Here is a 13,214-nt window from a genome sequence, read left to right as displayed (position 1 = left end):
CGACGGTCTTAAAGAATAGGTAAGGTTAGTCAGTGCCCACAGTTCTTCCTCTCTAGTAAAGTGGGAAAGAAGGAAATCGGCTCCAAGTGTAATAGAAGACATTTGCAATACTTGTAATGAGAAATCAGTCATCCATGGAGAATGTGTTAAAAATTACAGCAGGTAACCAACCAAGAGAAGTGGAGGGATGGAATCTTCCATTAGCTTTGAAATAGACTAACATCTGCTCAGGGAACTTAAAGTTGATAGGTTATTAGATCCAGTAGTTTTCAACTCTCGGGAAGTCATAGACCCCATTGAGAATGTGATTGGGGCCCTTCTCCAGAAAAATAAGCACACAGAAGTTTGCATGCAATTTGAAGGAACGTATGGACTCCCTGAAGTCTGTACATTAGACCCTAATTTCAGACGCCCTGGATTAGCGCATTTCTGTAAATCGTAACCTGCGACACACTCCACGGCTCAGTGTTCCCAAACATAACAATGCAATCTGAAGATCAGATGTCAGACTCTGGATTTCCCTCCTCTAGATTAATAGTACTTGGCATACACAGTGTGAAAGTAAAACAAAAAAAGAAAAATTCTACTTTTAAATTCAATTCCTGGTCCTGGAGAAGCCCAGCGTGTAACTTCAAAAGTCACTGGTGGGCCGCGTATCATCTTCATAAACAGGTAGTAAGCTCAGCCCTTGCCCCGTCCCCCTCCCAGCTCGGGATTCACAGGGGAAATGCTAACGGACACGCAGGCGTGAATTCCGCACTCACAGCCTTCTGACTGCGTTTCCGTGAATGTCCAGCTGGCCTCGGAAAGACTATCCGCTTACAGTTCCCTCACCAGTTTTATGCCCAAGTTTCATTGACCTCAAGTTGGAAAGCGAGTACCCAGAATTACCAACCGGGAAATGATTTGGCTCTCTCCCTAAAACAAAGAGTTTTCATCCTCTTAGGAAGTAAGAGCATGTGTCTGTATATGTTGAACTCATGATGAGTGTCACGTGTCAGGTAAGTGTGGCTCTGTGTGGTTTTCCTGTTCCCTCTGCAAATAGCCTCTAGTTTACCTGCAAGTCCTGTAGCACTCTCTCTAATCCCAAATGGGAAATGCACTCGTCTCTTGCACCAGGAATCAAGAACTCTGGAATGGGAGTCCCTTCACGCGGAAGGGGAGCGATGGGGACCTCTGGGCAAGAGCATCACTGTCCTGTCTACAGCTTGTCTTTCCCGTGCTTTATGCTGCTAAGGCAGACCTTTAAACTCGTAGCTGGGAATCTTAGCGAAATTAGAAACACGACTGATGAACGGGAGGCACGTAGTCTCGGCCCAGGTCTCCTTGCCGCCCACACGATAGGTTTGTTCTTTGGACAGTTACCCGTTCCCACTGTTGAAGGGGAAGGGAGCGCTTCAGCATTCTTCCCTCCACCCGCCACAGAAATCTTCCTGTGATGTCTGTGGACAGAAGCTCTGGTGTTAACTCGGCCACTGCTCCGAGACCTTACTGAACCGACGGAGGCGGTTTGGGAGCTGGAACCGAGGAGGACGGGCCGTCTCGGCACCCAGCCCGGCCGCGGCGCCGCTTGGTGACTGAGGGAGTCCCTCTGTTCCCTTGAAAGCGTACTGACAGTTCACAGCCGTTAAAGCTTGTTGATGTCTTTCTGGGACCGACGCTGACGGCAGAATCGCACAGTCTGTTGAATATTGATTCCGTGTGTGTGTTCCTCCCGCAGAGAACGTGATCAACGGGCAGGATTACGAAGTGATGATGCAGATTGACTGTCAGGTGATGGACACCAGGATTCTGCACATCAAGAGCTCGTCCGTTCCTCCTTATCTCCGGGATCAGCAGAGGAATCGGACCAACACCTTCTTTGGCTCCCCTCCTGCAGCCGCGGAGGCAGCCCACGTCGTCAGCACCATCCCGGAGTCCTTACAGTAGTGACGTGGGGCTGCGTGGCAAAGCAGCGGGACTCTGCCGGACCGCAGAGCGGGGAGAGATGCTCCTTCCTGCCTGCTTGGTGGCGAGCACAGAGCCGCCTCGCAGTGGGGTTCAAGGGAGTGGGAAAAGCTGTTTTTCACCATCTGCCCTTCCACTTGGAAAGCACTGAAATTCAGACTCGGGGGAGACGGCCTTTCTCCAGTGGCAGCCGCCTCCCTGTCCTCCAGTGCCGCCTGGGGTGGACTGTTTCCTGTACTTTCTGAATCGCTGTCTCTTCTGTATTTCTGTTTGGTTTAAATAGTCATCTTTACAGTAAGATCCCCTTTCCTCCTCTGCCACTTCACTTCTTGATAAAGAGATTTTCATTTACAGCCGTGCAGCACGCCAAGTGTTTCCGCGGATGAGCGTTCCCGTCGACTTCATTCAGATCCGTTGCGGATATGGTGCTGATTGGAAAACAGATTTCGGAACCGGAACAGACAAAAAAACACCCCCCCCAAAAGGTCAAAACAATGTGGAGCTTCAGGCAAAAGGGGGGAGAAAAAGACTCCCCATTGGGGAAGGTTGGTCTTTACCTGGGATTGTGGTTCAAACGGGACACGGGGAGGGTGGCAGGTTGGAGAGGACAAAACGCGAGAGCGAGGTGGGCCGTGGGAGGAGGGGCAGCTCTGTGAACACACACGTGGAAGACGCGGCAGGTTTCGATGCGATTGTTGGAGTTTAAGCTTAAGCCACAGCAGCCATCTATGCCGAGGCCGCTGAGCGTTAGCATCTGAGCCTGTACGCCCTCATTACGAGCCTGGTGCGGGTTCCTCAAGGACCCCGGGACAGACCCTTCACTTTTGCCGTGAATTCCCACCCACTACGCACCTTCTGCCGATAGGGACGTGAAGCAAACAGGTTTTCTTTTCTCTTGAGAACCGACAAGTACTTATTCCTTAAGACTGTGCAGACAGGCGAGCTTGGATTCCTGTTTGGCCAGTGCCTCCCAGAACTCGGCAATAATTTTCAGCTTCTCCAGGGAAAAGGCAGTGAAGGAATTCACTTCTTTGTCCTCCCATTTTAAAAAAAGAAGAAGAAATAGCCCTCCCACGTTCCTTTGTATCTTATTGTACTTTGGCTGCTTTTCTTTTTCTCTCTGATGTTCTGCCTTCGGTTTCTCGACTGAGTCTTCCTTATTCTCGTCCTGCAAAACTTTGCAAACACTACTTCTCACCCTAATCGCCCGGGCCGCCTCTTCCTGCTAATCCTCCAGGGGACCGTGCGGCTGGGGCGTTGTCAGCCCGCACAGTCAGGCCTGGCTTCGAAATCTGAAGAATCGCTCAGGCTGCTGGCTCTGGACGGTGATGCCCCTCTGCCCGAGCTAGTTGGATGCTGTCCGAGGAAATCAGTTTAACTTGCGCGTGCAGTGTGGGGGAGAAGCGCCCTGCTGCCCGGGTACCCGGCCGTCTGGAGTTGGCCGTGATAACGAGCCTCGCTCTGCCCCACGCACAAGCCTCCCAGAGTCCGGGGCCATATCCCGGCAGGGACTGTCTTCCTGGGATGCTCCAGTTGGAACGGGCACCAGGACGAGAGGGCCGTGCCAACGAGACCCGCAGGTCACAGGACCGTCTTCTCTTGGAGTCTCTTCTCCGTCCCCGTGCCTTCCGTCCGTCGTGCAGATCAGCTGAGAAAGCAGCGGTGGCCGCGGCCAGTGGGAAGGTGACCTCGTTCCCCAGCCCCCGGCCTGCCGGAGCTGCCCACCAGGGCGGCCTGCGCGTGCACCTCCCCGTCTGTCCCAGCTCTCCCTACCCGTCCGCCGGCAGGTGGCGGTCATGCCGTCGGCCCCCCCAAAGTCCTCTCCTCCAGGTGGACGTGCGGGAGGGACAGCAAGGAGTCATGACCTTCAGCGGCAGCCTGGGAGCCCCCCCCCCCCCCACTCCCCCTGCTGACCCTCCAGCTCCTCGTGGTTTCCTGGCCTTGACTTGGTGTTTGGAGATGAGGGAGCGGGCTTCTCAGGGTGCGGTTTCAGGAAGCGAGCGAATGGCCGCTGACAATTGCAAAGAAGTATTCCACCGTCCGAGTTTCCATCAAACCCACTACTATGCCCTGGGCCCCACAGTGCTTTTGATCCAACACGTGTAAGGCTCCCGCCAGTGAGGGCTGTCGGGAAATAGCAAGCAGCTACACCTGATTCGTTAATACAGCAAGCTGGTGTTTTGGTTTAGTGTGTCGGTGAAATCGCCTCTGGGGGGTTGCAGCCAGGAGTTCTGCCCCCAGGATATATATGTGTACATATTATTTTAATTTATTTTTTAAGTGGGGTTTTGCAAGCTGGCAGGGACTTGGTTAAACTAGAGCGGGCAGTCCCCCCAGGAGGTACAGGACCCTGTTCCCCTGGGGCCGCCCCCGCTGCGGTCTCGGGAAGTGACGATGGGGACGGCCAGGAATGGTCCTTCACCTGGTGGCAAATCCCACGTTTTTAGGCTTTTAATGGAAGTAGGTGTTTCCCCGTGCGAACTACTGAGTCAGACGTAGGGGCTCCTTCCCCAGGGGGGCGTTCAGCTCACTCAGAACAGATATGCAGCTGCATTACAGTAGTAGGTGTAGACGGCCTCTTTCCAAAGTGAGGATTTGTACAAGGATCATCTCGAATCCAGTGCTTGCCAGGCTTATAGTTTAGAAGCTTTACGTTAGATTATTGAGTGTCAGGGTTTGTCTTTTCACAAGTAAACCAAAAAAATCTAAGAAAACTAACTTTTTTCTAAATGACTGCAGCCTCCCAACACCAAGTTGGCACGGCTTTGCCTTTTCTTGTTAGCAAGGAGTAGACACGGAGGTATTTGAAAGCAGCAATGTTCTATGAGTCATTCTTGAATGTTCTAAATAAACATTACTTAGAAACAGACAAGCAACTTGGGATTCAAACTGATTTTTCTATCATTTTTAAAGAGACACTGTCCCGACTAAACCTTCCTGGCTGGACCCTTCCTGCCGGGCAGGAGCCCGGTCGTCACGGCAGTGACCCCGACAAGATAGCCGTCGCTGCGGCATTGGGAGTCCTGGACACTGGACAGCTGTCCAGCTCCTGCAACTTTTGCACTACTTTCTGGCTCTTGCCATTTTCCTAAAGCTCAGGTTGTGAAACTTGGCGGAAAAATAGCACAGGGAAAAACCCGTATTTGACTCCGCGACACTGAAAAGTTTCAAAGCAACTCCCACGTCAACTACCTATGAGGAGTGACCCCTTTTTTCCTGACGAGCCAGAGTAAGACCCCCGTCCCCTCCAGTCCGACCTCCCGCAAGCTGTCCACCCAGGAACGCCCTCTCTCCACTGCGCACCGATGGGCCGACTCCGGGCTCCTGCAGCAGATCCGCGGGAACCGAAGCTCCAATGGAGCCTTTTATACTAGCCGCTGATTTATACGAACTAACCTCTCAAGTACGACTGCCGACGCCAGAATCGATAGATGCTTATTACCACCTGTGCACCCCACGCTCTTAACCAGAATGTTAGTTTTGCCCATCCCGAGTCATTCTAATCTACGGAAAGTAGGATCTTTGCTGCTAATATGAACACTAATTACGTACGTTAAAAACAAGAATAAAGCCTAAAGAAAGGAAATGTGAGAAATTTTCGTTTCTACCCCTAGTAACATTTGGGGAGGGGGCAGTTTCTGTGTCCCCCCCCCCCCACCCCCCACTCCTAGGGGTTATGGTCAACTTTTTATTTTCTAGGAAAACAGGATACTGGACTGTGCAGAAGGATGTTGCTGGAGTCCAGACGGAAGTATGCACATAACAGAAATGCCGTGTTCTGTTCCCCCCCAAACAGAAATCGGAATGTATCCTGTTAACTTCTATTTTTAGTGACTAAGCTGAAAACAAAGTCTATTTTAGATAAGTCTAGAACTTTGAGCAGTGTGTTCTAAATAGCTGTGTTACCTGTCGGGTTATCTGTCAGAATAATCCGTATAAAAAGAAGGACAGAGGCATCTTGATCGGGAAATTTGGTCCTGTGTGTGGATCGTGTCGTGGCTAGCCACTGGCGGATAACGGACACCAGTCTCGACATAACGGTTTGCTCACTTTAAGCATTAAAGGTGCAGTGCATTAAAAGCCTCCATTATATTAGTTTGGGGAACCAAGGAGTAAATAAATCCTGGTCTGTCATTTGCCAAGGTCAACAAACAGCACACTGTGTTGCTTCTTGTCCCCAGTGCAGTTGGTGACAATTAAACCCGGAGGCTTGAGACGGCCCCCACATGGGAACCCCAGAGAGATGAGCAGGTTGACTTTCACAGTGAATGCAGATTGGACCATTCCCCTCACCCTCGGCCCTAAATGCCGGGCCAGCCACCTGGATAAGAGATGAGGGGGACATAGAACGGCGGGTGAAAACCGCCACGTACATCTGGCCTTAAGACACCAATTACTTAGTTCTCATCACGTTGGCAAGTGTGGTGGGGCTGAGACCCGTGGTGCTTCACCCGAGCAGCCGTTAGGGCCTGAGGAGAGAGCGTTCACCAAGCCACATCAGCGGGTTTTCCTTCCAAGATCGTGTCCATGCTGAACAAAGAACAGGTTAAAAGACGAGGAACGGGCTACGATTCTCTCCAACGATAGTTACGTCGGTTCATGATGCGTAAATGACACCAGATTTATGTGCTTTTAAGCAAGTCTTTATAAGGCCATGCTTGTTCTTTGTCTAAGATTCAAATAAAGAATTTTTAAACCTGCCTTATTTTGTTCTGTCTAGACCAAGAAACAAGACCCCAAATGAATCTTCAGTGTTACGTGATTAGTTATGAGAAGGGAAACCCAAAGGGTTCCGTGGCCTGTTACCGTTTAGGTGGAAACAACAGAACGCTTTTCCACTCTCCACCCCCACCCCCCGCGCTGCCCCCCAGCCTCGTTAAGTAAAAGTTTCCTTTATTGTGTCCAAATATTTCAACTACAATCTTACTAAGGAAAAAAACTCGCCTAAGAACTCACACTTTGTCCTACATCAACAAACTGGGTCACTCAATCCCATCAAAGGCCTCTTCCCGGTTTGGAGCGACAAGTGTCCCCGTGCATGGAGACAGTCGCTGAAAAGCGACGGCAGCCGGTCCATCCGGGGGTCGTTAGTGCAGGCGCTCACTGAGCACTCAGCATATGCTTCAGACGACGCCTGAGGCTCGTCAGTCCTGCTGTCCTGTTTCGGTCCTCCCAACAACCCGGTCCCGATCGCGGCCACGTGACTAGGAAGCAGTGTAGCCAGTATTTGGACCCAGGCAGTCTGCTCTAGCACATGGATTCTCGGCCACCGTATTGTTTCACCTCCGGAAACACAGATCCCATATAGGTCCTGCCCTGCAAGGCTCACAGTTGGCCTGTGAGGCCAGAGACGGAAACGCACAAAGTGATGTCAGGGTTCTCCTAGGGGAAAAACTCCGTGTGGTTCCAAAGACATTCGACATTGGGCAAATGAGACCCAAGGCCCCTTTTCCGCCGAGAAAGCAGACCCCGGAGGACGGGCTGAGCGGCAGAAAAGGGGGATCGAGCCACATGGCACGGTGTCTGGGTGCTGGAGCTCCGGGAGAGGAGTCATGAGAGGGCTCCCTGGTGGCGGGAAGTCAAGAGGACTTTTACAAACCGTTGCACTAAAATGTAAATGCTCTTGGGGGCACCGGGGTGGCTCAGTCGGCAGAGCGTCCAACTTTGACTCGGCTCGTGATCTCACGGTTCGTGAGTTCAAGCCCCGCCTCAGACTGCTGTCAGTGCAGAGCCTGCTTTGGATCCTCTGTCTCTCTATCTCTCTCTCAAAAATTAATAAACGTTAAAGATAATTCATTAACTAACATAAATGCTGTTTCTGCCCGAGCCTTCAGTAAAGCCTGCTGCACGCACGGCGCCGTGTCTGTGGTTCGGCGAGCGACGTGGCGGAGGGTGCGGCGTGGTGCGACCAGTGACAAGTGTGTACACGGGACAGCAGAGAATCCAAAACCGAGGAGTCCGTGAAGCCCCAGGGGTGAACAGGGAACCAGAACTTCGCCACCAAATCCTTACGGGGTTGTCCCCTGGGACCTCCCACTGTATGTGGGATTCGGGTTCCGGCCAAGTTTTGGATCTCGGAGGATAACCGCGTGGCCAATCGCCACAAAGGATGCGACCAGTGACGAAAAAGAGGGGAAGAAACCAAGCCACGTGTCATGGGCAACGAGGGCGTTGAGGCGGGTTCAGGAAAGAGGGGACGACACCTGAGAGCCTGTGACCTCCAACAACGCCGGCGGGTTTTCCACGGGCCGCTTCCCTGCGAAGCCACATACTCTGTGCTGGTTGTGGGTGGAGCACACGGGGGGCTACCGCCCTGCTTCTCCTGCACCTCAGTCCCCGGGGGCAGGTGAGCCACCCGGCGGGGTGAAGACCAGCCTGGTGCTCCTGTGATCGAAAGCCCCAAGCTCAGCTGACCTTCCCACCCTGCTCATGTCCAAGAGCTTAAGCGGGACGTTGGGCCCCGTCCCCAGGGTGCGTTCAGTGCCTACTCCTTGGGTCGCAAGTTCTGTCTTTACAAAGTTTTCGCTGCGGGATTCACGTCTAGTGTGGATGTAGACCTGAGGCGGGAAAGGACGCTTCTGTAAGAGATCACGCATCTCCAGATGCAAAACTGGATCCAGAAGTGGATCCACCTCACTTCGTCCGGAAGTGAAGGACAGATCTAGAAAAGAGACGCCAGCCACACGGCCATATGAAGAAATGGGTCATCTGGGGGGCTCAGTGGGTTAAGCGTCCGACTTCAGCTCAGGTCACGATCTCACGGTCCGTGAGTTCGAGCCCCGCGTCGAGCTCTGTGCTGACGGCTCGGAGCCTGGAGCCTGTTTCAGATTCTGTGTCTCCCTCTCTCTCTCTGTGCCCCTCCCCCACTCATGCTCTGTCTCTCTCAAAAATAAACATTAAAAATTTTTTTAAAAAAGAAAGAAATGGGTCATCTTGTAAGAGTAACTATCGGCAGCGCTGTCACTCCTGAAAACTGCGCGTGTCGATGGGGGACCGGGCGAGGCTAACAAGCAGAATGTACTATACGGTACTCCCAGTTGTTGACGGGCATAGCCCCGTACCGGTGGGCATCGGCTGGTTGCAAAGGGAGACCCGAGAGCCCCCAGAGCCATCCCGATTCTCCTTTCCTCGGCGTCCTGCCTGACTTCCACGGCCTCCAGGCTTATCCACCCGACCTGAGCTTCCAGCGCGACTTGCGTTCTTGGGGCGCGTTTCCGCACGGCCAGCGGGCGAGAGGGTGCGACCCCAGAACTGAAAGTCCGCCGCAGATTCTCAGGGTTGGCCCAGACCTGTCCCACGGATCTGTGGCAAACTGTACAGATGAACCAGACGATCCCCTCGCCCCCAGAGGCGTGGGAATGATGTCTCTTCCGTGGGTCTGTGTGGTCGCCCTGCTGTTCCCACAGAAGAGTAAAGATAACTTCCAGGACGGGGGGAATATTTGTGGACAGCCTGAAAAATGAGCTCAGACACACAACAGCTGCTCCCGGGAGAGCGCTGGGGTCGAAGATTCGTTGGCCGGTGTCTTGGTCGTGGCCGCAGGGCTCACCCACTCACTTGGCTGCCGGTCCTAATCCAAACGATGCGCTTCCCCACGCGGTCTCTGACTTTCCGGTGGTGCTGGAATTCTCCTCCGCCAAGCGACTTGTGCACAGCAGACCCGCACGCTGCCCCCTCCGGCCTGGCAACCCTCGCGGAAGACGGAGTCGCAGCGGCCCCCGCACCCCTAGCCCGGCCGCTTCCATCAGATCCTCGGCAGGAGGGCGACTCGAAGTTCGTCTTAATTGGAACAGTATGAGCAGCGAAGGTGCCGGAACATTTAGCCTCTCGCTACGTGGCTCTAGGGGTCACGGCTCAGGCGAACGCGACTAGAAGCGCGTTCCAGCGAATTCCGTCTCCCCCGGATCCATAACCTGGTGCAAGTCAGCAAAGCGTGAACAGTCCGAGCTGGGGAAAATCTACGCTTAGGAAGACAGCTGGGGGTCTCGGGGGCTCCCGTGGCAGCATCTTGCCCTTCTCCTTCCCAGACTCCCCCCTGCAACGGCTGGGGTGTGCCCGTCACCCCCGCGGGGCGGTGCGGTCCGGGAGGCCGGGAAGCCGGGCTGCGTCCGGGCCACTGGTGCCACGGCGTGCCTGGAACGTGCCACTTGGGGGCATCTCAGGCTGACCTGGCACTTTTTGGTTGAGCTGAACTACGGAGCGGTTGACAAGGCCACAGACAGACCCGGTCTTTCCAGCGGACGGGACGGACCGGCACCTGTCGCTTGCGTCGGCACATCCTCGCTACGTCGCCCCGGGCAAGCGTTCGCGGAGCCTGGGCCACGCGGGGCACCGCTGCCCGGATGCTGAGGCGGGACCGCAAGCGACACGCGAGGGCCCGCCTCCCTGCGGCAGGGGCGGCAGCGGCAGCCTTCCTCCTCGCTTTTCGATTCCCCCCGATGCCGGTCCGTGGCAAGCGCCAGGCGAACCCGGAAAGAGGCCGCGGGCTGTGGCTCTGCAAGCACGGTCCCCGTCCCACGGTGGCAGCGGCTCTTTGGGGTCCGCTAGAAATGCAACCTCTCTGGCCCCAGCCCAGACCCACTGAGTCAGACGCCGAGCCTGGGCCCAGCAACCCGCGTCTCCACGAGCCCTCCAGAGGACGGTGACAGGAGTTCGGGAACCACCCACGCAGATGCCTGTCAGGGAGGCTGGGGGGGTGGAGAACGCCGGGCATCCGACGGAGCCGGACCTTCCCAGGCCGCCATCGCTGGGGCCTTATGGAAACACCAGGAAAGATGTTCCCGTTGTCACTCCCTTTCTGGGAGTCCACGGGGGTCACATCTTGAACATCCCCAGCCTCGCACCCCCGGTGGCATCACCTGCCCCCCTCCCTGCTGTTGGTGGCCCGGCTGTCAGCCGGGGGGGGTGGGCATCGGGGCTGCGCAGAGGGGCCCCCGATCACAGGGGTGCACCCGCTCCGTCAGCAGGCCCAGGGCTCGGGCGACACCTGGGAAAGGGACACGGATCTCCCGGGGACCGAGCTCCTGGGGGTCCCCCCGCCTGGAAGGGAGAAGTCTCCTGGGCCACCGGAAACCCTCCCCGGGGCAGGGAAAAACTCTGGGCACCCCAGCAAGAACGCCCTGGCCCCGCCGGCGACACGTGACGTGCCCCCTCGTCCCCATCCGTCACCGCTCCGAAGACAAGGTGGGCCGGCTGAGGCTCTGACCCCTTCGATACAGCGCTGTGTTCCTGCTTCTCAAACTCTGCACGCTGGAATCACCCGGGGACCTTTCAAAACGGCCGCTGCCCGGCTCCCACCCTCAGACGTTGTGACTTCATTGGTACAGGGTGTGACCCGGCCGAGGGTGGTGCCGCGGACTCCTGCCCAGGTGATTCCTACGTGCGGCAGAGTCCGGGGACCCACGACCGGTGTCTTTCGAGGCCAGGCCCTCACTCGTGTTCTGATGTCTATGGAGCAGCGGGAGGGGGGAGCGGGGTTCCAGGGACAAGGAACAAACGTGTCCGCGTCATCAGACAGAAGCGAGACTTAGCAAAGAGCTGGTAAAGAAGAGAGGGGGAGCAGGGAGGGCTGGGGAGGCTGGTGAACATTGGATTCACTTGCGGAGATGATGTCACACATTCCCCCGTGATGCTAGAACTGGGGAAACGCATGAAAATAACCATGGCTGTGAAAACGGGGCTTTCTGTGAAATGGCACATTCTTGGAAGGAGCGGGAGCGGGGAGGGGGAGGGCCGGGCCAGAGAGGGCGCCGGAGGGAGACTGGCTCGCAGCCTCCAGAGAAGCGGGGAGGGGGGGGTGGACATAACGAGGGATGGTTTGTGCCATTGGCCTAAGGGATGGTGTGGGAGGACAGCTGCTGACCAGAGGAAGCTGAAGCCCCAGAGGGAAGAAGCCAGGAGGGAGAGGAGGAATCGGTGCTAAGAAAACACACGGACTTAAGGGCGCCCGGGTGGCTCCGTAAGACATCCGACTCCGGCTCGGGTCATGATCTCACCGTTCGCGGGTTCGAGCCCCACGTCGGGCTCTGTGCTGACCGCTCGGAGCCTGGAGCCTGCTTCGGATTCTGTGTCTGCCTCTCTCTCTGCCCCTCCCCTGTGCGCGTGCTCTCTCTCTCTCTCTCTCTCTCTCAAAAATGAAAAAACATTAAAAAAAACAAACGCACCCAGCTCCGGGCCGCGTGGGGGGCTCCCATGACAAGGCTGAGTGGCCAGCTTCTCGCCCTGCAGCCCCTCTGGAAGGGACGAGACACAGCAGAGGGCAGTGCACCCCTTCAGGAGGGCACCGGGCCCCAGGCCAAGGCCACCAGGAAGCCAGGCCCGAGGCAGGTGGGCGAGTCCCGGGCACAGGCGTCGGGGCTCCTGTGTAGGGGTGCAGTCCCCCTCATTCTTCGATCTCACCCTTCCCTCCGGGAGAGCCATCCACGCGTTAAGTCACACGGAGAAAAACGCCCTGCAGATAAAACCAAATCACACAGGCTCTTAAATTCCCAGGTGAAAGGCTTTCTGCCTGCTCTGTGCACTCGGGAGACTTCCCGAGCCCCGGCGTGACCGCGACCCACGCGCCTGTGACGAGCCGTCTGCTGGGTAAACGTGCCAGCCGGGCCACACGATGTGACGTGGCCCCCGAGATGCGCCCTTTGGCGTGTCCCGGGAGGTGGGCAGGCAGGTCCCCTCCCTGCCGGTGTGACGGCCGGGAGGGGCGGGCCCGGAGACCCCGCCACCCCGTCTGGGGGTTCATGCTCTCCCCACAGGGCTCCTGCCGGACGGTGTCAACGGAGACGCTGTTGGGGCTCCAGGAGGCGCCGTTCGGGGTTCTTGGAAACCGATCTCAACGTCAAGTGCTTCGAGATGCTGAATGTCCTTCCCTAGCCGGCGCTCCTCCTCCCTGGGCACAGCCTTGCCAGGCCAGGCTGCACGCCCCCACCCCCACACCACCGGAGCCTTGCCCCAGCCGTCCCCTTCCCCTGGGGCATCTCGCCAGCCAGCTCCAAGGTGCCCCGGGATCCGCACAACCGCTGAGCGCCTCGGGGACTCTGGTCAGCGGTTTCCTGTGGGAGAGAGGCCACGGCCTCGGCTCTCCACTTACTGGAAGGCCTCCCTCTCCCCTCTCTGCCTCCCGTTCATCCTGACCACCGGCCTGGCCTCGCAGAGGAACAGAAGTGGACTGGCTTCCCCGGGGGGCAGAGCGGCAGAAAGCCTGGGGGCTGCGACCCACCGCTGGCCCTTAGTTTTCAGGGGAGGGGAGGGGAGGGGAGGGGAGGGGAGGG

General features: G+C 56.4%; 1 protein-coding gene across 2 annotated transcripts in view; it reads left to right on the top strand.

The window, feature by feature from the left end:
* ATF6 (activating transcription factor 6) overlaps window positions 1-2,300 on the top strand; it is a 199,432-nt gene extending 197,132 nt beyond the window's left edge. For both annotated transcript variants that reach the window (XM_078441310.2, XM_078441309.2), the window contains exon 17: window positions 1,721-2,300. In XM_078441310.2, the coding sequence (XP_078297436.1) occupies window positions 1,721-1,929 (209 nt within the window). In that variant the 3' untranslated portion in view covers window positions 1,930-2,300. The remainder of the gene's footprint in view (window positions 1-1,720) is intronic.
* The last annotated feature ends 10,914 nt before the right edge of the window (window positions 2,301-13,214 follow it).

The sequence above is a fragment of the Panthera onca genome, chromosome F1 (assembly GCF_046562875.1).
Source record: "Panthera onca isolate mPanOnc1 chromosome F1, mPanOnc1 haplotype 2, whole genome shotgun sequence".
Taxonomy (NCBI): Eukaryota; Metazoa; Chordata; class Mammalia; order Carnivora; family Felidae; genus Panthera; species Panthera onca.
The sequence above is the reverse complement of the archived record's forward strand: the minus strand, read 5'-3'. Positions and strand labels throughout refer to the sequence as shown.